General features: G+C 46.1%; 1 protein-coding gene across 2 annotated transcripts in view; it reads left to right on the top strand.

Annotated features, from left to right (window-relative positions):
* The window catches only part of LOC117348335 (selenide, water dikinase 2-like), a 47,920-nt gene extending 35,036 nt beyond the window's left edge, over nucleotides 1-12,884 (top strand). For both annotated transcript variants that reach the window (XM_033920335.1, XM_033920343.1), the window contains exons 8-9: nucleotides 11,326-11,538; nucleotides 11,939-12,884. In XM_033920335.1, the coding sequence (XP_033776226.1) occupies nucleotides 11,326-11,538; nucleotides 11,939-12,159 (434 nt within the window). In that variant the 3' untranslated portion in view covers nucleotides 12,160-12,884. The remainder of the gene's footprint in view (nucleotides 1-11,325; nucleotides 11,539-11,938) is intronic.
* Nucleotides 12,885-24,802: the final 11,918 nt, after the last annotated feature.

The raw sequence follows: 24,802 nt of genomic DNA, 5'->3' as shown, positions 1-24,802 counted from the left end.
GGGCTCTCAACATGTGCGTGCTGGCTTCCCTTCTCCCCCCTCCCCCACCGACGGACATAACTTCCGGTTTCGGAGAGAAGAGAAGCCGGCACGCACACGTTAGAGCCCGGAGCATAAGTTCGCTACGGGCTGAAATCTCCAAGCCAGTTTTTTTTGGGTTTTTTTAATGTTCGGCGGCGGCAGATGACAGCTGGGCGGACCGCCCAGCTAAAAGGCCCTAGGGAGAACACTGGAGAGGAAGGCTGATTGGCCTGTAGATCAGGACGGCAACACGAGTCTATCACGGAGCCCGGGATGGGCTCCGCGATCGACTCACGTTGCCTTCCTGAGCTACTGGTCGATCGCGATCGACGTATTGGGCACCCCTGGTATAAAGTATTTCAACCAAAGCAAAAGTAATTAATAATGCACAGTATCGGTATCAATTTGTTTTAAATGACTCGTATTTGTATGTGACCGTTATAGAATCTTGAGATTCTACTCCATGGCTCCATGGCTTGCATATGTTGATCTATATAATCCTTAAGAGATTCAGCAGAGTCAAAATTAAAAGTTTTATTGTTAAAAGTGACCCGCATCACTGCAGGGTAAAAGAGCCCGTATCTGGCTCCTAATTGTTTTAAATCTGGTCATAGAGCCAACAGCTGTTTCCTTAGATCAGCTGTGCATTTTGCAAAGTCAGGTACTAGGGATATTTTATTTTTCTACCACGTTAGCATTTTCTTCTCTTTAGCAGCGCCTAAAATTTCCACTGCCTCATATCTTAATACTTAAATATTAAAGGATGTGGACCTTTGAATTTATTATTCATTCCCATCGGTATTCTGTGTGCCCGCTTTACTTCAAAGGGAGCCGCAAAGTTCAGTTTCAGTAATTTGGGGATAAAACCCTCCACAAATGTAACCGGTTCCGGCCCCTCGACCCCCCCCCCCCCCACCTCCTGTAACCCCAGAACCTGGACATTGCTTTTCCTGGAGTGGTTGCTTAAATGCTCCAATTCCTTGTTCAATTGCAGTAACCTTTTGTGATCGTTACTGCTACTATTCAGTTTTCCTTGAAAGACTGCCACCTTCTGTTCCACAGAGTCCATCCTGGACATACATACTGCAAGTTGCTGTGAGATATTAGCAACCTCGTCTTTCACTGTTGTTACTACCTTGCTGTTCGTATCTGATATCACAGCTTTCATAACATTCAACTCAGCAATAACTGTTTCTAAAATCTCCGAGGATTCAGCTGGTGTGATGTGTGTGGGAGGGTCATGGTTTCACTCCCCCCCCCCAAGATCCTCCACAAGCACTGTTAATCTTTGTTTGACGAGTGGAAGCCATTTGAGAGGTGAAATTTTTCAATAAACCCCCTTAATTTATTTAAAACAAGCAGGGAAGAGAGGAGCTCTGTGATCAGGCTTCCGACCTCATGCGCGTCCAAGCCATGCCCCCTATGTAGTTGAATTTCTTATTATTTTTGATTGTTAAACAGCCAGTTTTATTGGAATGTTGGAGAATGTTCTAGGTTTAATTTCTTTTTTTGGTAAATCTTTATTAATTTTCAGAACTGATACAAAGTGCAAACAAATATACATTCAGATAAAACAGCACTTAGTCAAACAAATATTAAAACAAGAGTACACTTCACTCCCTCACTTCCTCTATGGATGTGTGTAGAAAGCATCTTGGAATTAAAGGTTTCATCACTTACCCCCTGTTTTACAAAACCGCACAGCAACAGCCCCGAAGCCCTTTAAATCTCTATGGTCTTTGGGGCCGTTACTGCAGCGCAGCCGCTAGTGCGGCTTCGTAAAACAGGCCCTTAGTCTTTTGTTTAACAAATGCCTCTAATGGACCCCCATATTTTTTTTAAGAACATAAGAATTGCCGCTGCTGGGCCAGACCAGTGGTCCATCGTGCCCAGCAGTCCATCATGCCCAGCAGTCCGCTCCTGCGGCGGCCCTAACTGAGACTAGCCTTACCTGTGTATGTTCCAGTTCAGCAGGAACTTGTTTAACTTTGTCTTGAATACCTGGAGGGTGTTTTCCCCTATAACAGCCTCTAGAAGAGCGTTACAGTTTTCTACCACTCTGGGTGAAGAAGAACTTCCTTACGTTTGTACGGAATCTATCCCCTTTTAACTTTAGAGAGTGCCATCTCGTTCTCTCTACCTTGGAGAGGGTGAACAACCTGTCTCTATCTACTAAATCTATTCCCTTCATTATCTTGAATGTTTCAATCATGTCCCCTCTGTCTCCTCTTTTCAAGAGAGAAGAGGCCCAGTTTCTCTAACCTCTCACTGTACGGCAACTCCTCCAGCCCCTTAACCATTTTAGTTGCTCTTTAAACCTTTTATTCTTTAGCACTCTCCAGACCAGTAGAGGTTAACTTTACGAATGGGTATATATCTAATCATGACCAGCAGGTGGAGACTGAAAACAAAACTTTGGGACAGTATATACTATCCTCCCTTCTCTATTTCCCTCAGTCTTCTTTCAGTCTCCAGCAGGTGTTGAGTGATCTGTACCCATCTCTCTTGGTAGGGCTGTTGGAATTTGTTTAGGGGTTTATTGTCCCTGTTTTTGGCCGGACGGAGCTTGGTCGGGCCCTGTTTGGGGGTCCGTCCGACCTTGGGGGTGTCAAACCCGGCGGGTCACGAGCGGGGTCCCTCCCCCCACTTCCTCCACCTCCCCACATTTTTTTAGAGGAGCCTCAGCAGTAAGCCTTGCCCCCTAAGTCAAGCAAGGCATATTGCTTCGAGAGCCTGTGGAGTCTGTTCTGTAAAAAAAATAAAATAAATAAATAAATAAAAAATCCTGAGGTAGTGCTGGTCTGAAGGGTTGTTTCCCTTTAAGAAAACTGTATTTTACTGTATTTTTTCATGTAACCAGCACTTTTTTATAGCTAGGTCGCGTCTGGAGCAATTGTGCCCTTCTCCGGGGGAGTAGGCCACAATTTTAGTCCAGCCGCGAGGCACTCGCGGCCGGCCTGAACTCGGCGGTTTGGGTCGGTGAGGTGGTGGAGCTCCGTCGGCAGCGGCTGCAGGCGCCCAGAGCTCCCCGCCGATGGTGCCTCGCGAGTCGGCTTGGAGCAGTGGGGAAGCCCGGTCTTCCACAACCGCCCACGGAGGGATTCCCCGAAGGATTCCCTCTCAGCTGATTTTTTGACAGCTGATGCCGACTTGCCTGTCTTAGCGGCTGGGACTGTTCAGTCTTCTCAGCCGCTACAGGCCATGGAGGGAGCATTTTTGGCGGGAACTTCGCCATTTTCTTTGTCTGGCCCCTCCATTTTGTCTGCAACCTCAGGTGACCTTCCCCCTGTATGGCGAACACAGGGGCAGGTTTCAGCATGGACCCCTGCTGGGGCAGGGAGTCCCTGGGGACCCCCAGGGGTTTTTTGCCCCCAATTTATTTTCTTTCTTTGTGCGGACTTTTGGGGGTCCCACGTGCGCCTGGGGGGTTTCGGGGGGGGTTTCCCTCCGCGCCCCCTATGGCTTTGCCTCCCTCTTTTCGTTTGGCGTCCCCTCTTCCTCCTCCCTCATCCAAGCGCCCGCGGGGGGGCTTGGATTGCGAATTGGTGGGCGGAGGAGCGTGTTGGCCTGGTTGAGGACCTGGCTGCTTTGGCGGGCTTCCAGGATCCTCTAGAGGGGACGCCTGTTGGCAGCGGGGCGGCGGGTTTCCCGTCTTCCAGAGCAGATGCGTCCGTGGTGCGCTTTTTTATTCAGAGGGATGAGCTTTTAGACCTGTGTAGCAGGTCTCCTTGGTGCTGCATTTTTGCAGTGGCGCCGCCGGAGACCCCGCGTATGGGGGCCCCTCTGCTTCAGGGGGTCTGTCCTGGTTCCCGCTCTTTTCCTGTGCGTCAGGATTTGCGGGATTTTGTGTTGGCGCAGTGGCCTATGGGCGCAGTTTCGTTTGGTGTGCGCCTTGGCTCTTGGGTATCCCGTCCCGGAGGGAGGTAGGGCTACCTTAATTTCGCCAATGGGGAACGCGGTGGTCTCGGCACTTCCTAAGCGGCATACCGTGCCTGTTATGGACGGTTCTGCTCTTAGGGTCTCGGAGGCGCGTGCGTTAGAGACTCTTCTTAAGTATGATTTTGATGTCTCTGCCTTTGGGGTCCAGGCGGCTGTTTGTGGGGAGCTAGTCGCTCGCGCCGTGTTTCGGTGGGCTGAGCGTGTCCTGGATCGGGAGTCTGATGACTGGTCTCTAGTGGATCAGGAGGTAGCGAAGATTGCGATGGCTGCCTCGTTCCTCTCAGATGCTCTTTATGACTTGGTGCGGATTTCGGCTAAGTCTATGGCATGGCCGCGCGGCGTATTTTGTGGCTGCGCGCTTGGGCGGCGGATTCTGCGTCCAAAGCTAAGTTTACTAAAGTTCCCTTTAGGGGGTCTTTTTGTTTGGAGAGGAATTAGATGAGTTGATTCAGACTCTGACAGACTCGAAGGTGCCCCGTCTGCCTGAGGACCGTGCCCGCCCTGCGTCTAGGTGTGGGGCTGCCCGGGGGCGTTTGCGGGAATTTCGCAAGTATCGCCCGGGGCGTGGGGCTGCTTCTTTCCCGGCTCAGGGTTTTTCCCGGGGTCGGTTCTTCCAGCGCATGCAGCCCTTTCGGGGGGCCCGTCGGGGGGCAGGGAATCCCTCCGCCGGTTCCCCCGCTTCCCGTCCTGCGCAATGACTCCTTGCCGGCGCCCCCTTTGGTTCCGGTGGGGGCCCGGCTGCGCAAATTTTTCCCCAAATGGGCCGAGATCGCGTCCGATCAGTGGGTCCTTGAGGGGGTGCGGGACGGTTACGCTCTGGAGTTTACCCGCTCTCTGCCGGACCTTTTCCTCGCTTCTCCATGTCAGACTCCATGGAAGACGCAGGCTTTTCGTCAGACCCTTCAGCGTTTGCTAGATCTCGAGGCAGTGGTGCCGGTGTCCCCTACGGAGTGGGGCACCGGCAGGTACTCCATTTACTTTGTGGTGGCCATAAAGGAGGGGACCTTTCGGCCCATCCTGGATTTGAAAGGGGTCAACAGAGCTCTCAAGATTCCGTCTTTCCGCATGGAAACGCTGCGGTCGGTCATTCTGGCGGTTCAGCCGGGGGAGTTTCTTACGTCTCTCGATCTGACGGAGGCCTACTTGCAGGTTCCTATTCGGGCCTCTCATCAGCACTTCCTTCGCTTTGCGATCTTGGGGCGGCACTTTCAGTTCTGTGCGCTTCCCTTTGGTCTGGCCACGGCTCCTCGGACGTTCACCACGGTAATGGTGGTCGTCGCGGCAGCCTTGCGGTCGGTGGGCATCCTGGTTCTCCCCTACCTGGACGACTGGTTGATTCGGGCAAAGTCGTTGCAGGAGAGCTCCCGGGTTACGGCTCGGGTGGTGGAGTTTCTCCGGTCGCTGGGCTGGGTGGTCAACCTTTCCAAGAGTCGGTTGGTCCCGGCTCAGCGTCTGGAGTGCCTTGGGGTTATGTTCGACATCTCCTTGGGGAAGGTCTTCCTTCCAGAGGCCCGGGTGAGCAAATTGCAATCTCAGATTCGCCTGCTTTTGGCGTCCCGGGGTCCTCGGGCGCGAGATTTCCTCCAAGTCCTGGGGTCAATGGCGGCGTCCCTGGACGTGGTGAGGTGGGCGCGGGCCCACATGCGTCCTCTTCAGTATGCTCTGCTCCGGAGGTGGTCTCCCCGGAGGCAAGATTTGGATGTTCCGGTTCCCCTGCGAGGCTTGGCGCGCTGCAGTCTGCGCTGGTGGCTCCGGACCCCTCACCTGGTTCAGGGGGTGGGTCTGGATCTCCCGCAGTGGACGGTGCTCCTTACGGATGCGAGTCTCCTCGGTTGGGGGGCTCAGTTTATGGGCCACTCAGCTCGGGGCACCTGGTCCGCGGAGGAGGCCTCCTGGTCGATCAACGAGTTGGAGACCAGAGCGGTCAGGCTGGCGCTGTTAGCTTTCCACTCCCTTTTGCTGGGCAAGTCGGTCAGAGTCCTGTCGGACAATGCCACGGCGGTGGCTTATGTCAATCGTCAGGGGGGCACCAAGAGCACTCCTGTGGCGCAGGAGGCGGCTCGGCTCATGGTTTGGGCGGAGTCCCATCTTCTGGACCTCTCGGCTTCTCATATAGCCGGGGTAGAAAATGTTCAGGCAGACTTCCTCAGTCGTCACTTCCTGGATCCAGGAGAGTGGTTTCTCGGCGCCGGAGCGTTTCGGTTGATAGTGCAAGATTGGGGGCAGCCCCTGATGGACCTGATGGCCACGAGTGGCAACGCCAAAGTGCCCCGCTTCTTCAGTCGTCGCAGGGAAGGGCTGGCCGAGGGTCTGGATGCTCTGGTCCAGCAGTGGCCAACGGAGGGGCTGTTGTATGTGTTCCCTCCTTAGCCGCTGGTGGGCAGAGTGCTTCTTCGCATTGTTCACCATCCGGGTTTGGTGGTGCTGGTGGCTCCGGATTGGCCTCGACGTCCGTGGTATGCGGATCTGGTGAGGCACCTGGTGGCGGTTCCTCTTCCTCTGCCTCTCTCGGACGACCTTCTGATGCAGGGTCCCATTCCCTTGTTCGACCCGTCTCTCTTCTGTCTTACGGCGTGGCTCTTGAAAGGGGTCGCCTTAGCAAGAAGGGATATTCAGACAAGGTGATCGCTACACTGTTGGGGTCCCGGAGGCTTTCTACCTCTCGGGCTTATGTGCGGGTTTGGCGTCTCTTTGAGGAATGGTGTCGGGCGCGGGGAGTGACCTCTTTTCGCGCTTCTCTGCCTAACATTCTAGAGTTCTTGCAGGATGGCCTGGATAGAGGCCTGGCTTGGTCTTCTCTCCGGGTTCATCTTGCGGCCCTGTCGACCTTTCGAGGGTTGGTGTCAGGTCAGCGTTTATCGGCTCTTCCTGATGTGATTCGGTTTCTGCGGGCGGCCAAGTTGCTTAGGCCTCCCCTACGGCCCTCGGTTCCCTCTTGGGATCTTAATCTGGTTCTCTCTGTTTTGGTGCGCCCGCCTTTCGAGCCCTTGGACGACTGTTCTTTGAAGGACCTTACTTTGAAGGCGGTCTTTTTGGTGGCCATTACTTCTGCTAGGAGTATTTCTGAGCTGCAGGCTTTCTCTTGTAGGGCTCCCTTCTTGGAGTTGTCTAGGGAGCGGGTCGTCTTGCGGCCTGTTCCTTCCTTTCTGCCGAAGGTTGTTTCTCCTTTTCATGTCAATCAATCGGTGGTTCTCCCGGTCTTGGGTGGTCGGGAGGGCTCTTCTGAGCATCGGCAGCTGCGCAAGTTGGATGTCGGTCGGGTCCTTCGCTCTGATGTGCAGCGGACCCAGGAATTCCGGAAGTCCGATCATCTCTTTGTCCTCCTGGCTGGTCCTCGTCGGGGAGCTGGCGCTTCTAAGGCTACTATTGCGCGCTGGATCAAGGAGACGATTGCTTCCGCTTATCTTCTGAAACAGCAGCCTGTTCCGGAGTTTCTCAAGGCTCATTCCACTCGGGGTCAGGCGGCTTCTTGGGCTGAGTCGTCGCTCGTGCCTCCGGTGGATATTTGTAAGGCTGCGGTTTGGTCCTCCTTGTATTCTTTTGTTAGACATTATCGGGTAGATGTTCAGGCGCGTCGGGACGCGGTGTTCGGTGAGCGTGTTCTGGTATCGGCCCTTCGGGGGTCCCGCCCGTGAGAGGGACTGCTTTGGTACGTCCCATTCGTAAAGTTAACCTCTACTGGTCTGGAGAGTGCTAAAGAAGGAGAAATTAGGTTCTTACCTGCTAATTTACTTTCTTTTAGCTTCTCCAGACCAGTAGAGGTCCCCACCCTGTCTGTTGTTGTTGTTGTTGTTGGGGCTGTTTTCGCGGGCAGTTTTTGTTTTTTGCTGCGGGTTCTAGTATTTTTCTAGGGCCGGGGAGAATTAAAGAACAGCGGCTGTGGCTCGGCTGGCTTAGCTGGCGAGCTGTGGGGACATTTTCCTTCGGGTATTTCTCCTCTGCATTTTCCAACAGCATTTGGGTATGTTATTTGTTACTCCTGTTCGGAGTATTGTTTTCTTCCTGTTTTCCAGTTCTTGGTTCTGCTTGGCTATTCGGCAGACTGAGGGAAATAGAGAAGGGAGGATAGTATATACTGTCCCAAAGTTTTGTTTTCAGTCTCCACCTGCTGGTCATGATTAGATATATACCCATTCGTAAAGTTAACCTCTACTGGTCTGGAGAAGCTAAAAGAAAGTAAATTAGCAGGTAAGAACCTAATTTCTCCTTATTTCCCAATTGCTCTGCATTAATTCTTTCATACCTGTAATACAAGCACAATGTTTCCCACCAAAAAAAAAGATTTAACCTGTCATAGTTTTTCCAGTTCCTAGTTATCATTTGCATAGCGACCCCTGTCATAATTAGAAGAAGTCTATTTTTATATATGTCAGTTGGATTCTTAGGCCTCAATATTGTTCCAAATAATTTCTTTCTGTACAAGTTATAATGAAACCTATAAATAAAAAAGGCAATTTGAGGCCTTGGCTCTTGGGATTAAGACAGCAGCAGTGACAACACCAGATCACGTCAGACTCCTGTAGTGGATGACGATGTTTATCTCCAGTTGGTAATAGCAGGAATTGACTATGTAGCAGATACATTATATGATGTAATCATAGTGATGATTAAGATTTGTGCTTATTCTATTTCTGCATGCAGAATGCTCTAGATCCAGCAGTGGACAGGCTCTAAAGCTACCTTAAGCAGGCTTCCCTTCAAAGGACAAATTCTCTTTGGTAAGGGACCGGATGACTTGAAAGTGTGGCAGAATCACCTTAAGATAGTGCCAGACAGCACATCATGTACCCCTAGGGAATCTGGTCAAAATAATTTTCATGGATCTCTGCGCTTTCATAAGTACTACAGAGGTTCCTCTGCTCAGAGACCACTCCAGAAATCTAGACAGAGGTTTAGCAACAAGCGACATCAACCTTACAGTTCTTGCACCACAACGGCCTCCAAAAAATCCCAATGATGTCAGATCAGTGGCCAAACCTCCACAGATTTGAGGGAAACTGTCAGCGTATGGGAGGTCTGGGTGCAGATCTGCTCAGACTGCTGGGTATTTCATATCATTTGAGAAGGATACAAGATCGAATTCTGTCAACCTCTGGCAGACTGGCTGGATGTTCAGAGAAAAGCGGTCAAAGTCCGAGTGACGGTGAGAAGACTGTTAGATATTCAGGCCATGGAGCCCTTACCTTCTGATGAATCGGGCTTGGGCAGATACTCCATATACTTCATAGTGAATAATTGGAGACCAATCTTATATCTGAAAGTATCCCAATTCCATACAGACACTGGTCAGTCATTGCAGCACTGATGCCAGGAGAATTTCTAGCTGCTTTGGATTTAACGGAGGCCTATCTGCATATTCTCATATTTCCAGATCACAGGAAGTATCTAAGATTCACTTGATGGAGAGACATTTCCAGTTTTCCGCTCTCCCCTTTGGGCTGGTAATAGCACCATGGACCTTCACCAAGGTGATGCTAAGTGGTAGCAGCTCATCTCTGCAAAGCTACGATACAGGTGCATTCATATTTGGACGATTGGCTAATCAGAGCCTTGTCTAAGGTGGAGGGAGAGAGAGCAGTGGCGCAATTGGTTCAGCTGTTACAGGACCTAGGTTGGATCATCAATTTCCAGAAAAGCCATTTGGGAATCTGTTTCAGCAAAGCAGTGGGCTGCATTTTTTTCTTTCCAAGCCATGCAAACTGAATCTCAAGAGTCAAATTTCAGACATCCTGACTATATCGGCTCATGACTTTGTAACATCTCCAAGGCCTAGGGTCAATGTCTGCAGCCATAGAAGTTGTGCCTTGGGTGAAGGCACATATGTATCTGCTTCAGGACTCATTGTTATCCTGCTGGTCTCTGTAGACAGATTCTCTCCCTTAGATTGAGCCGGCAAAGCATGAGTAGGTGGCTCCATCAGAGTCCCTGTCAAAGTGCATACCTCTGTGTATAGACTCCTGGGAGATTCTGACAACAGATGCCAGCCTGTACTAAACTAAACTAAACCTTAAGTTTGTATACCACATCCTCTCCACAATCGTAGAGCTCGGCACGGTTTACGGCTGAAGTGGGGGGCATTACAAGGGTCACCTGGTGCAAGAGTCTTGGCGTTTCAGGCACTCATATGCAGAGAGCCATTTCCCAAGATTACAGAAGCTGGGATTTCCCTACGCACAGTTCCTTCATTTTTGCTGAAGATTGTTTCGGCCTTCCATGTCAGTCAAGAAGTCTGCTTACTCACTTTCTATTCCACGGGTTCAAGGAAAAAGGACAAAGTGCTGAAGTTGTTGGGTGTGAGGAGAGTTCTTCTCTTGTTACCTTGAGGTGACCAATGATATTAGGCTCTCAGATCATCTTTTTGTTCTAACCAATTAGGCCAGATAAGGCAGACCAGCTTCCATGTCAATTTCATCAGAATGCATTGGGCGTGGTAAATAGCCACCAATATCTGAGAGCACTTTCCACTAGAAGTGTGGCTTCTTCATGGATGGAGGCATGAGCAGTTCCACTTGCGGAGATTTGTAGGACAGCTGAGGAGATTTATAGGGCAGCTACATTATCCACTCTTCACAACTTTTACAAAGTTTTTTACAAGGTGGATGTGATAGCACAAAGGAACTCCACTCTTAGGTCAGGCTCATCTGTCCCACCCTATACTCAAAGGACTGCTTTAGAATGTTCTACTTGTCAAGAATCCTGTACCCTTTGCACTAGAAGGGAAGATTATATTCTTACTGTGATAATCTTTCCAGTAAAAGGGTACAGGAATCTTGATATCCCATCCTGTCCATTTACAATTTGTCTGCCTACTGCCTCAGTCAGATGTGTGTCCAGAATTAGAGATCTTTTCCTGCCAGTAAGATAAGAGTAAAAGCCTTAATTTAAAAAAAAAACAAAAACACAATAAAAAGAGGCATGTGAGAGCTCCATAAGTTAGGTGCCCCATTTGTTCTACCCAAGATGTTCTTGTGTTAACATTGTTTTTATAGAGCAGAACAGAAGTGTTAGGGAGGTTCCCCGTACCCCTCCTTGTTATGTCTCCTATTAAAGTGCTTTGGTACAAACTGAGGAGACTAGGCACAGCCCAATGAGGAAGGAGGCGGAGCAGAAAGATGTAGATGACATCCTTCTGCAAGAAACCTGTGGTTTCGGGGAAGTAACCCACTTATTAAGACTCCTGTATTTTTTACTGGAAAGAAGATTATCGAGGAAAGAGCCTAATCTTCCCATACCTCATTATACTCATTATAAGAATCTCATATATTTTGGTTTAGCTGCTGTGTAGATTAAGAACTGTTGGTGCCTGATAATAAGTTTTCTATGAGCAGCAGTAATCTTTTGGTCTCTTGACTTCTCCCTCTTCAGCTGCAAGTCTCATGCATACCTTCAATGCTCATGCTGCCACAGATGTCACTGGCTTTGGCATATTGGGACATGCACAGAATCTGGCAAAACAGCAACAATGTGATGTCTCCTTTGTCATCCATAACTTACCTATCATTGCTAAGATGGCTGCCATCACAAAAGCTTGTGGGAATCGCTTTGGACTTCTCCAGGGAACATCTCCTGAAACTTCTGGTAAGTGTATATGCTGCTCTTGAGCACCAAAGGATATTTGTTTATCTTAGTGTACCAGGTTTTCATTTCACTTTCATTACAATGTAAATTTGTCATGAGTGTTGACATGATTTTTATAGAGAGATTGAATGATTACAGAAATTACTGCTTCTTCAAACTCCATAACTTTGGATCTGCTTTGGATGACTTTGGATATTAGGGTCTGTCAGCTTTTAGAGTATTTGACGTGCAGTGATGCTGCTGCCTTTTGTGCCAGAGAAGTTTGATGCTACAGGAGCACAGACTAATCTTCTCTACTCTTTGTTCTCCTTCCCTTTCAATCCATTCAGCTGCTTGCTTGTTTGGAATGCTGTGCAACCAAAGAGACTGCTGATTTATACCTAATTTGCTGATTTTGCAGGGGGACTGTTGATATGCCTTCCTCGAGAGCAAGCTGCCCGTTTCTGTGCTGAAATCAAATCCCCAAAATATGGAGAAGGGCTTCAGGCCTGGATAATTGGGATTGTGGAAAAGGGAAATCGTTTTGCACGCATCATTGACAAACCACGAATAATTGAAGTCACCCCCAGGGGAGCCAGTACAACTCAAGACAATTCTAGTGCGAGTCCAGAAGCACTCTAATAAGACTACAGAACTTTAGTTTGGATTCCTGGAAACGCTGTGATAACATTGTTAGTGATATGAGACAGGTGAGAACTGTGCTCATTCCAAGCTTATGTACTGTATATAGGAATTAGGAAGCAAATTAGTAACTGAACTAAGACCCTTTGTAGAACAAGATTTTATATGGGAACATCTACCTGGGAATGTAAGTAAAGGAGAGGAATTTTTGAAAAGTCACTAGCTAAAATTTACCCTTTCAAAAAAATTTTAAAACACCATTGCACGCATTTGTGCTGCCTGCTTTGTCTACTTGGCAGAACTATAACGATGTCTGCACTTGATGCTGTTGTAACTTGTTTGATATGTTGCCTGTACTGAACACAACTTTGTACTTGCAACATCTGTTTACTTTGTTTCCCTACTTTGTTCTACAGATGGGTAAATTGGAGCACAACTGTTCAACCTATATAAGGAAAGAGTATCTCATGTACACATCCTTTTTCAAAATGGAAATTTTGTTTTCTTTTTTTGATTTTTGATAAATTAGTTCTCTATACTAATCTGGATGCAAAAGCATTTGTTCTCTGCAGCGAGAGACAAACAAATCATGAAGTGATCTTATCTGTACCACTCTCCAGCCTTTTTACTCCCCTCAGTTGATAATGTTCAGCGCTTTTACAGATTGAAACAAAGTAGAAGACAAATACTAAGGTAGCACTGTCTAATAAAAAAACAAAAATCCAGTAATCTGTATGCTTGCATAAACTATGCAATCAGGAGTGGTTGTCCAATCTGATATGAATTGACTAAGGTAAGACAAAACTTTCATTTCATTCCCCTTCATCAATCCCAAATACTCTGCACATGCCAAAATTGTGCCTTATTTGCAGGTAATGGTGCTACTTGCAAATGTTTCCTTTAGAAAGAAATCCATCCACTACTGCCCAATTGTAAAGCCTTCTCTACAGAGTGTCACTATAATCCAGATTTAAGTTATTTAGGAATAGATGGCCTTGAGCATGATAGTCTCTTATTGGCAGCCTACCAAACAAGTTGGTCAGCTATTCAGAAATTTGTTCTGCCCAAATAGTACTTTAATAGTCTCTTAACTTCTTGACAACATAACTGAGGATGCAGTTGTGCAAAAATAAACCCCTTGAATTTATATGGAAATTAGAATCTCGGCTATAAAACTTGGAATGGAAAAAGTTGAGGAAAGGGGATGCTGACATTGCCGTCATATCATGTACTCTTAATGAAGGATATTAGTTTTAAAAATTTTAAAACTACTACACCCAAAGATGTAAAAGGATGCTGCATAACAACTTTAGTGCTGAATATAAGTTCTAGGTCAAGCAAGCAGCATATTCTTACATGTGGGTGATGTCATCTAAGGAGCCTGGTACAGACAGTGAAAAAGTGTGCCGTCACTTAAAAAATTTTGAAGTCTTGAGACTGCTTGTACTTCACATGCGCTGGAGCCATCCTGTCTGAAGTTGGCTTGCAGAACCATCAGTTTTCAGTCTTCTGCGGAGCTGAAAGCACTGTTTTCTTGGAGTTCTTCCAAGGGCTCTGTTTCTCTTCCTTCCCAGTCTTTTTTTTTGCCGTCTTTACCTCACCATTTGCCATATTTATTTTTTTACCTTTTGGTATAATTTTCTTTAAAGTTGAGGTCTATTCGTTTTCGGGCCTTTGGGCACCTTGAAGCCTATTTTTCAGGCTAGGAACATTGAACATTTTTCGGTATTCCATCTCCTCAAGCTCCCTGGACAATTTTTCTCACCATGACAAAACTGCAGAGTGCTTTCAAATGCTGTGTAGGACCATATCAGTCACTGATCCCCCATAACAGGAACCTTTAGTGCCTTGGCCCATCATCCTGAGTCTTGCTCACACTGCTTCCAGTTGCAGAAGAGGTCTAAACAACTTTCAGCACAAAAAAACATTTTTTGTCCACCATAGTTGCATCAACCATGTCTGGATCTGCAGAAGCTGAAAGCCTTAAGACCTTCTGCCCTGATACCAGCACCATCCTCGACACCGAGATCTGTGTCAATGGCTGCAGTACCGCCATCATCAGAGGAGTCTGCTAAGAGGTGTAAGCACTCCTCCCCACCTCAGTTCACCTTGATGTCTTCTCAGGCCTTGACACCCTCAATAGATTCTAAGCGTCGCAGGCCGCATGCAAGGTCTCTGTCGTTAAGGTGGTGTCTTCCCTGATGCATGCCTCTTCGAGGTCACCCAACGCCTTGACACCAACGCCGAGCACCATTTGTGCTGACATCAGTTTCAGTACTGGTACTGTCGCTCCAGGATCAGCTTCTGGAGCTGGTACAGCAGGAGCTCTCTCTGTTACTGCATTCACAACAGACCTAGGTTCCGACATGACACCTTTGGGGTCAGCCCAGCCCCAGCAATCATCTAGCTCCACGAAGCACCGGTCCTGTACTCTGCACCAACATCGGTCGGTACTGAGGTGTTGTACATCCTCTAGGAGTTGTACTTCCTCCTCCCGATCCACCTCGGGTCAGCACCGCCTATCTTCTACAAGGAGAATTGATAGATCTGATTGGCACCAATCTCACAGACATTTATCACCAACTAGACACTTTCCTTGACACCAGTCTCGACGCTCATCAACAGCAGGACACATTCAACAATATGACTTTGACTTATCAGAATTCTCTCTTCAGTGGAATTATATGGTTCGGATTTTGACCCAACTCCATTGCCTCCCAGAGAGTCTCTCACATTTCATACTGCAGATGGGGCAAGCCTTGGCTATTAAACTGGAATCTGAGTCAGAGTCCAGGGCAGAGCTATTTGATGCTCTAGACTTTAAAGAATGGCCAATGGACTGTCTCATTTTACCATTTTATAATGTTCTGTAGTACTATGCAAAATAGACTCCCTTTATAGGGTTCAATCTTGTCCTGGATTTAATAGACCACAGCTTCAACACAAGTTGTTACTGGTAGAATCTGCCTTGAAAAAAGTTAACAGCTCCAGAATGTATGCCAGCACGCTACCTGGCAGAGAGGGAAGGACTCTAGAAAGTCTGGCAGTAGAGACCTAAGTTATAACTTTTATTTGACTTTTTATTTGAAGCAGCTTGCACAGATTTTGGCTGCCTTTGAGAGGTTCATTCCACCAGACAAATTAGCCAACTTCCAAGAAATAACCACAACCTTCTTGAAACAAGAATATATATGGCCCACTCAATATTTGACACATTTGATGTTACTTCTAGAACATCAGTGGTGTCCATAGCAATGCACAGACAAGCTTGGATTTGAGTCTCAGACCTTGACCCCAGGAGAGGTTGGCCAATATTACCTGTCTGGGGAATGAACTTTTTGGTGACAAAATAGAGGAAGCTGCACAAAAAATAAAGCGCCATGAGGACTCCATGACCACCTTGTACTCGTCTAAAACAACAAAGCCACAGTCCACAACTAGATACTATTCCTCAAGAAGAACTTTGTACTATCCTAGGCCACAAGTACATTCCTCCCTCTTTCTCTTCCAGGACGCAACCTCAGAGATGCCAGAGGCAACAGATGGAACAGAAAACTCGGCCTCAACAAAAAACACAACCCTCTTTTTGACTTTCGCTTGGAGAGCTTAGCCAGCATTTCTCAGCCTCCCCCTTTACCCATTGGAGGCTGTCTCACTCACTTCTACCATCGATGAATCCTCTACATAATCAAGCAAGATTATACCCTCCACCTCCAGAGAAGACCCCAAACAATCCAACAAAAGTCTTCTTTCACATATCACCAGAAAAACCTCCTTTACAAGGAACTCTTGGCTCTTCTCCAACTAAACGCAGTTTGAGTTAGTCTCCATTCACCTGAGGGACAGGGGGTTCTACTCCAAATACTTCCTCATATTGAAAAAGACGGGAGGCCTTACGTCCAATCGTGGACCTAAGAGCACTCAACAAATACTTGGTGAAGGAAAAGTTTTGGATTGTCTCTTTGGGAACTTTGCTACCATTATTGGAAGCGAACAACTGGCTCTGCTTTCTAGATCTCAAGGAAGCTTGCATTCATATTACTAGTCACCCTCTTCACAGGAAGGTCCTTTGTTTCAGAGTGGGATCAAGACAAGTTCTATCCTTTGGCCTAGCTTCAGTGACTCGGGTATTCACAAAATGTGTAGTAGTTAGAGCAGCAACACTTCCCTGCTTATGGTCTCCATGTTTTTCTTATCTAGACGACTGGTTGATCAAGGTGCACACTCCTTAAACAGCACACATAGCAATCCAGTTGACAGTACAACTTCTGGAACTACTAGGCTTTGCAGTAAATTATGAGAAATCTCATCTCCAATCTTCTCAGGTTCTGGAATCCACATGATCACGGCGTGCAAAATGTTATGTCTGCTAGGTCACATGGCATCTACAGTACACATAACTCCATTTGCTCATCTATACCTCAGAGTTTCTTAATGGACTCGTCTTCTCAGTGGTCTAACATTGTCTTAGAAGATACAAGTAACATCCAAACTCATCAGTCTCTGATATGTTGGCTTTCCCCCACCAATTTCTCCAGAGGTCTCTTTTTTTTTTTTTTTTCAAACCCCGTTGCATTAGGAAGTTCTTACGACCACTGCATCGATTCTCAGATGGGGAGCCTATCTGGAATCTTATGCACATGGGGCTCCGAGGACCACCCATGAGAAACCATTACACATAAATCTCCTAGAACTCTGAGCAATTTGAAATACTCTTCTCACGTTTCAGGACCATCTACTCAACCAAGTAGTCCTCATTCTCATGAACAATCAAGTAGCTCTATGTATTAAGTGAACAAGCAAGGGAGCTACAGGATCTCACCTTCTATGACAAGAAGCACTAAAGATCTGTAATCGGGCCATTCCTTTCAACATCTTTCTCAAAGCACTTTATGTAGAAGGAAAACAGAACATTCTAGCGGCCAGGCTAAGCAGACTTCAACTGCATGAGTGGATTCTCAACTCCAACACTCTCCAACAGATATTCCAGAAATGATGAATGCTAGAGATAGACCTATTTGCATCCCTCTCCAATCACAAACTTCAACTTTTTTGCTCCAGGATCTACACTCGCCGTTGCCTGGAGTCTGACACATTTCTTCTCAGCTGGCAGCCCAAGTTTCTCTGCTTTCCCTTCATTTCCATTATTGACAAAGACTCTGCTCAAATGTTGCCAAGAACAAGCCACCATGATACTAATAGCCCCTCGATAATCCCGTCAGCCATGGTTCCCTCTTCTCCAGCAATCCACAGTACGGGAACCCCTCTCTGTCAATCTGCCCAACATTACTAACGCAGAACAAGGGCATTCTTCTGCATCCCAATCTTGGCTCCTTAGCTTTCACAGCATGGTATCTTGCTCCTCATCCATATACCCATCAGAGTTCTCAAGGCCAGTTTTAGATATTATTGAAGCTTCTAAATGGCCATCCACTCAACGTTGTTACTTTTTCTAGTGAATTCACTTCAACGAATGCTGCAACCTTTCTTGTCCTATTTCTTCAGTTTTGGATTACCTTTTTACACTTATCTGACTCTGGCCTAAAAACTGCTAGAGTTTACTTGAGTGCGATAGCTGTGTTGCTAAAATTCACCTGAGTGCGATAGCTGTGTTTCATGTCTCCGTAAACAACAAATCTTAATCCAAGTTTATGTCCAAGTTTATGAAGGGATTTCTTCACATGAAGCCTCCAATCAAGCCACCACCAGTCCTTTGGGATCTCAGTTTCATCTACTCTTATCAAACCACCATTTGGGCCACTCTTCTACATCGTTGAAGTTTCTCACCTTGAAAGTAGCACTTCTGCTCTGTATTACCTCGGCAGGCCAAGTCAACGAATTTCAAGCACTGATATCTGATCCTCTATTCACATCTTTCTACCGTGACAGAGTGGTCCTTTGTACCTATCCAAAATTCCTCTTGAAAGTAGTCTCAGAATTTCGCCTCAGCCAGGCCACAGTACTTCCTTGGGGCGAGAGGGAATGTTCCACCAAGACCACATTCATATCCTGGTGAAGCTGCTCTACGCACCTTAGACTGTAAACCAGCTCTTACTTATTATTTGGATCACACAAAAGCTCACAGTAGAGAATGACACGGGGAAAAAATTTGTCCCTGTCCCCGCAAACTTGGCCCCATCCCTGTGAAATCGGTCCCCACCCCATTCCTGCAAACCATCTGATCCCATCCGCACAAGCCTCAAATAATTTAATACTGAACTTATTTTATTAAAGTATAAAAAGAAACAATTTTCAGTACAATTGTCATTTTATAAATCAAAAGTTCTGGCTGCTGAACTAGAGGAAGAGATCTTTAGCTAACACAACTAATATACTACTCTATCCTAAAGCAACTAATATACTACTTTATCCTAAAGCAAAAAGAAAAAAAAGAAATAGAAAATTTTTCTACCTTTTGTTGTCTGGTTTCTGCTTTCCTCATCTTCTCATCATTCTATTCCTTCCATCCACTGTCTGACTTCTCTGTGCCTCACTTTTCAGCGAGAGTTTATGGAGCACTTCTAAACTAAACTAAACCTTAAGTTTATATACCGCATCATCTCCACGGATGTGGAGCTCGGCACGGTTTACAAGAACTTATTTATTTTTTGTTTTAAATTTTTTATTAATTTTCATATATCAACAAGTGTAACATAGAAATTTTAAAAGATCACATAAAACATACACTTGAATTCCTTTCATGTACAAGAACTTAAAATATAGGAAGAGAAGGGAAAAAAAAGGTTTACATGAACTTATATATAGAAGAGAAGAGTAAGGGGGGATAGAATTACATTTTAGTGAAAAGCCAGGTTTTCAGTTGCTTGCGGAATAATTGGAGGGAGTCCAGGGTCCGCAGTGGGGTAGTAAGGTCGTTCCAAAGACCTGTGATTCTGAAGAGAAGGGATTTTCCCAGTTTGCCTGCATAGCTAATACCGTATAGAGAGGGGAAGGATAGTTTATACCTTTGGGCGGGTCTGGTAAAATCAGTACTCGAGGAGTTATAAGATAGTGGGATTAAGGGAGGAAGGATGCCATGAATGATATTAAAAGCCAGGCAGGAGCATTTGAAATGGATTCTGGAAATCACTGGGAGCCAGTGAAGTTTGGCTAGGAGTGGGGCGACATGGTCAAACTTGTGTTTTGCAAAGATCAACTTGGCTGCAGTATTCTGGATTAGCTGGAGTCTTTGAAGACTTTTTTTTGATAGGCTTAAGTAGAAGGCATTGCAGTAGTCTAGTTTGGAGAGGATGATGGATTGGACAAGGACAGCAAAATGTTGTTGGCAAAAATAGGATCTTACTTTCCTCAGCATGTGAAGGCTGAAAAAGCATGATTTAGCCAAGGAGTTGAGGTGGTCATTGAGGGAGAGAGAAGAATCGATAAAGATGCCAAGGACCTTGCTTGAGAACTCAAGCTGCAGTGCAGCACCTAAGGGTAGTGCAAAGAGGGTGGGCAGGTGTTCTAATTTTGGGCCGAGCCAGAGTAATTTTGTTTTTGATTCATTCAATTTCATCTGTACCGAGAAGGACCAAGAATGGAGTCTCATTATGCAAGCTGTAATGTTCTCGTGGAGGTTGGTGAGGTTCTGGTCTTCTCCATATTTGGTTAGCAACATTATTTTATAACATCTTTTTCATTGGATCCCTGAGGAAGGTGTTTTACCGAAACACGACCTGTGTTGGGTCCATAAACACAAATGTGGACAGTGTTTTTAGTTCTCTGAAGAAATAAAATGAAGTTTTTGAAAATTGATGGTTTCCAACTTTTGCCTTGTTTGGCTTGCCATTTTCTCTGTGAAAACTTGGGTCATTTTCTCTGGTTTTTGTTGTTTTCTCTGCCTCTTCCATATGGCATCTGCTCTATTACTGTGCCTCTCCGTTCATCTCTCCCCCCACCCTCCACCCATTGATCTGGCACCCATTTTCTTTCCTAGGCTCCCCCCATAGTCTGGCATCTGTCTTCTTCCCTTCCATCTTTCCTTCCCTACCCCAGGGTTTTGTTTTTGTTTTTTGCATCTCTCTCCTCCTTTCCTGCCCTCAGATCTGGTATCTGTCTCCCCAGTCCAGCATGTGCCCTTTTTTTTTATCCCCTATCTCCCCTACACACTTCCCTTCGCTGTCTGTTCCCCTCTCTCCCCTGCCCCTCTCTCTCCACTTCCCTTCAGCGCCCTTCGTGTGGCTCAGCAGCCCCCTCCCTCCCGATTGCCATGATCCAGGCATCTCCCTCCCTTCCCCTCGCCTTCGCTGGCAATTTTCATTTTTCTGTCTCCAAGCGTCCCGAGTATTTTCTCAAGTCACATGTGGCTGCACTGAAACTTCTCTGACAAACTTTCTGTTTCCAGTTGCGTCAGAGGACAAGTTTCAGGCAGCCGTGCATGACTTGTTTAAAGGTTTGGGCTGCTCGGAGACAGAAAAATTAAAATTGCCAGCGAAGAGGAAGAGAGGGAGGGAGATGCCCCGACCGCGGAGATCAAGAGGGAGGGGGTGGCTGGACTGCGCGAGGGGTGATAAGTATTTTTAACACGCTACCTTACTTAACTGCGGGGACAAGTCTATTCACCGCTCCATGGGGTGGTGAATGGCCTTGTCTTTGTACCTGCAGCAACCATGTTTTTTTCTCCTGTTCGGCGGGTGGAAGTCCTACCTCACAGGACTTCCACTCAGCTGTTCCTATCATTTTATCCTAACATGCCAGGCGCTCGGGTAACCGAGAACTAGCTCAACCTGGCTTGCGGACTGCTTCTCCTTCTGCTATGCTTGGACTGGGCTGACACTGAATGGTCCTGACATGGCACATAAAGTTAGAGCGATAGCAACCTCAGTAGCACATTTTGCAATCCATTGAGGACATTTGTGATCAGCTGCCTAGTCCTAAATTCATACTTTCACATCTCACTGCTCTCTGAAGAACCCTTCCAGATGAGATAGTTGGTTCGGCCAAACAGTTCGACAAAATTTATTCTCTGTTTAAATGCCAACTACCCACCAACCCTGTACTGTGAGCATATGCTGCCTGCTTGTCCTAGGATAAAGCACAGTTACATGTAACAGGTGTTATCCAAGGTCAGTAGGCAAAATATTCTCACAACCCTCCCACCTCCCCTAGTTTGCTTCTTAGCCCTTTTACTGACCTGAAGGCTCCATGAGCTGACTTTGGGCAGGAAGGCTCCAGTGTGTGCTTGGCAGAGGCAGTCTCGAGACTTCAAAATTTTTTGCAGTGATGGCACTCTTTCACATTTGTACTGGGCTGTGTGGATGTCACCCACATGTGTAAATATCTGCATGCTGTCCTCTGATACCTGTTACAGGTAAGTAACTGTTAGTTCTATTGTGTTGCACCTAGTAACACAAGCCATAATGGATGAAAACCAATCCACTTTTCAGCTATAGGCTCTCTTGCTACTAAAGCTGGTACTAGAAACCCCCCCCAAAAAATAAATATATAGATTAATAATAATAATTCTATACTTCTGGGGAAACCTTGCTTAGAACATGCTATCTAAATTTTAGTAAAAATTCCAATACCTCATTAGCTGAAATTTCTTAACTTCAAGGGTATCAGTTTGAGACTTGCTCACAAAGCACCTTCATCAAGAGCCTCATTTCTATTCAGGTCTGGAAGTCTGAGCACTGCTACTGTTAATGTAATAAGTGACCCAGGCTATCCTCTTCATGAAAAGGCAGCAAATAAACATAGCAAGTACTGTGGGAACTAACATCACCATTTTGAGTAATGAGACTGGCTGGGGCAGGAGCATAGGAGGATTGATCTTGCCCTGGCTCACCACTGGATCAGCAGGGCTTAAGGTAGGGCCTGGGATGGGTCTGAGAGGTGGAAGACTTAAATATAAATTGGGCCTTTTTTTTGGGGGGGGAGGGGGGAGACCAAAAATCCAGGTTTATATTTGAGCATGTACTTGGATATGTATGCACTGCTGATTATGCTCCTCAAAGAAAGAGAAAATGTAATTAATACTCCTTTTATGTGACTCATGGCAGGGGTCAGGAAAACACAGTGAGTGGTGCACAAAACTAATACCGGTTGTCCCTTCCATAGCTGTCAGTTCGAAATAGGGCACAATGAGAGGAGCTAACATGTTCCTGAAAATTCTTAGAGCCAGTGTGAGGTTGAAAAGAATAGAAGTGATTTGAAATTCTCTAATAGAAATGTGGAGATTGGCATCTTGCAGGTCCAGGGGATGCAAAAGAAATTCCGCCCTATTACATCAAGTATATGAGAGAGATTAGGGGCTCCTTTTATCAAGCCGCACTAGCGGTTTAACGCGCATAATAGCACGCGTTAAACTGCCGGCCGCACTAGCCGCTAACGCCTGCCTTGAGTAGGTGGTAGTTTTTTGGCCAGCGCAGGGGTTAGCGCAGCTTGATAAAAGGAGCCCTAAATATGGAATCACTTTTTCACCAATGTATTTAAACATTCCATTTCCCAATGACTGAGACTCAGATGGAAGTCCGTCTGTTTGTCAGTTCTGAGTCCAGCTGTCGATGCAGTTTGTTTAGATGGATCTGAAACACCAGAAGTTCACGTGTAGCTGGAACTCAGTGTAGTATTCTCAGTAATCTGGAAAGCACTGATGCTGACAGTTTATCACTTAAAATAGGACTATAGGTAGATGCATCTATTTACAAAAAAAAGGGGGGGTAGGAGGGAAGAGGAGGTTTAGCATTAAAAAGTCTGTTGGGCAAGTTCACCATTCTGGGATCTTCGATCCTTCTGTTTTTCCAGAATCTAAAGGGATAAAAGATGTTGCATCAAGCTGAGTGCAGTAGGATCTCTTTCCTCCCTTCATACTGGAAACAGGAATCTACCAGCAGCTTCTGCTTGCAATTGTATTCTATACATTAAACTGCCTCAGCTTTCATGATGCAGATGATTTGGCAGTAGGTGAGGTAACTCCAAAAAATCCTTTTTAAATGAGAAACATTTGGAAGAATATTTTAAGTGTCCCCTATCAGTATAAAAGTTTATACATTACATTCCTTTTTATCCTCTGGGAGGCCATTTCATACATCTGTGCCAAAATCAAGGGGGATAGGGTGGAAAATGTGTGGCATTAACAAGCAGTCATACAGTATTAAAACCACAACCACGAGGAAAGAAGCACTGGAAATTGGCTAAACCAACATGTTGGGTCACTGCCAGCAATCACCACCTACTGCCAATGGCTGGCTGCTGTGAAAAACAGACAAGCCAGCAATGTGAGCAGGCACACTTGTAATTAGAACTGAAAAGCAAGGTAAAGTAGTGAGGTGTTGGTAATCCAAATGTTCTGGTCCCTTCTTAGCTCCACAGTTTTACAAGATCAGCAGTGCTAGAGACTGGTCAAGTGCTGCAGGTGAGATCACTTCCATTTCTAGTCTCTTCATCAGCTTTGGTCTTACTATGTTCATACTGGTTTCTCTCATGTTCTAGAAATACTGGGTAAGTCGGGGTAAGAAATTACTTTTACCTTGTACAGTTTTGCTTTCTTTCTGATGTATTTTAGTTTTGCCTAGCTTTTGTGGAAGTGGGTTATATTCTCCTAATGTCTCTCCTCCAGTCTGCCTTTTCATGCAAGCAGGCTACTTCACACATGCGTGTGTAGAAAGCGTCCAATGCATATAGATATTTTTCATTGCTGAAGAATCATGGCCTTATGAGACCTGAATGTAACTAGGGGGGGGGGGGGAAGGGATGAAAAAAATCTGTTCTTACAGGTGCCTGTACTGTTTTAAAGCATCAGCTGTCATACCTGCCTTTAAATAGCTCCAGTGCCAGGGAATTCACTGCCTCCCTGGCTCATTTATTTTGTGTAGTAAAGTGGCATGAGGGGAGATAGAGCCACCTCATCTCTGAGTACTACTGTCCTGGTGAAAACGCTCTCGGGTGCCTTTGCAGTGAAAGGCTCCTCTCAGTATCGGATGTGTAGCAGTCTCTTCTGCTTAATGGAGAGCCCCTCTGGAGATGTGTTACATGGCTGTCAGGCTCTACACATAGATTTTAGTGTAATAAAGCCATTGCTTTAAGGGGAAGTTCAAAGATGTCCGTTTTGATATTGTTTCATCACAGCAATGGTTAGATGAGAGAATAGAAGTGAGTGATTGTGCCCATTTCCATGATACAGGATAGGACAATAGGAGCAGGAGCTCACTGCCAGTGATGAAGAACCATAAGCTAGGTATCCCTTTTTCTTAATGGTGGTTAATAATGAGCCAATACAAAGGTGTCTTTTCTCAGAACTTATCACGTCATGTACTGTGTGAATACAAAATTATTTTGCAACAAAAAAAAAATTCTTTGTACTAGGATCACTTTGGTAAGACTGTAAATTTTATTTTCTGTTCGGATTTTAATGGCATATTGTATGGTATAAGAATTCAGTGAGTGAAGGCCTCCCTTGCTTTTGACATGTTGAGCAGCATGTACAAAAGCAAGGATCGGGCAAAGAGAATGCTTTTGGCATGTTGCTGAGCAAGAGTCTTTCTCTGTTCATGAAGTTTCTCTCTCAAAACCCAAGTCGGGGCTGGGAGGAGCTGAAAAAGTTCAAGAGACTGATTCAAAGCCAAATGCATCATCTGTATGGTTATAAATGCCTGGCAATAAACATAATGATTTGATAAAATTCCATTATTTTCTTTGTGAT

Source organism: Geotrypetes seraphini, chromosome 1 (assembly GCF_902459505.1).
Source record: "Geotrypetes seraphini chromosome 1, aGeoSer1.1, whole genome shotgun sequence".
In the NCBI taxonomy this organism is placed as follows: domain Eukaryota; kingdom Metazoa; phylum Chordata; class Amphibia; order Gymnophiona; family Dermophiidae; genus Geotrypetes; species Geotrypetes seraphini.
Note: the sequence above shows the minus strand (reverse complement) of the source record. Positions and strands in the feature narration are given on the sequence as shown.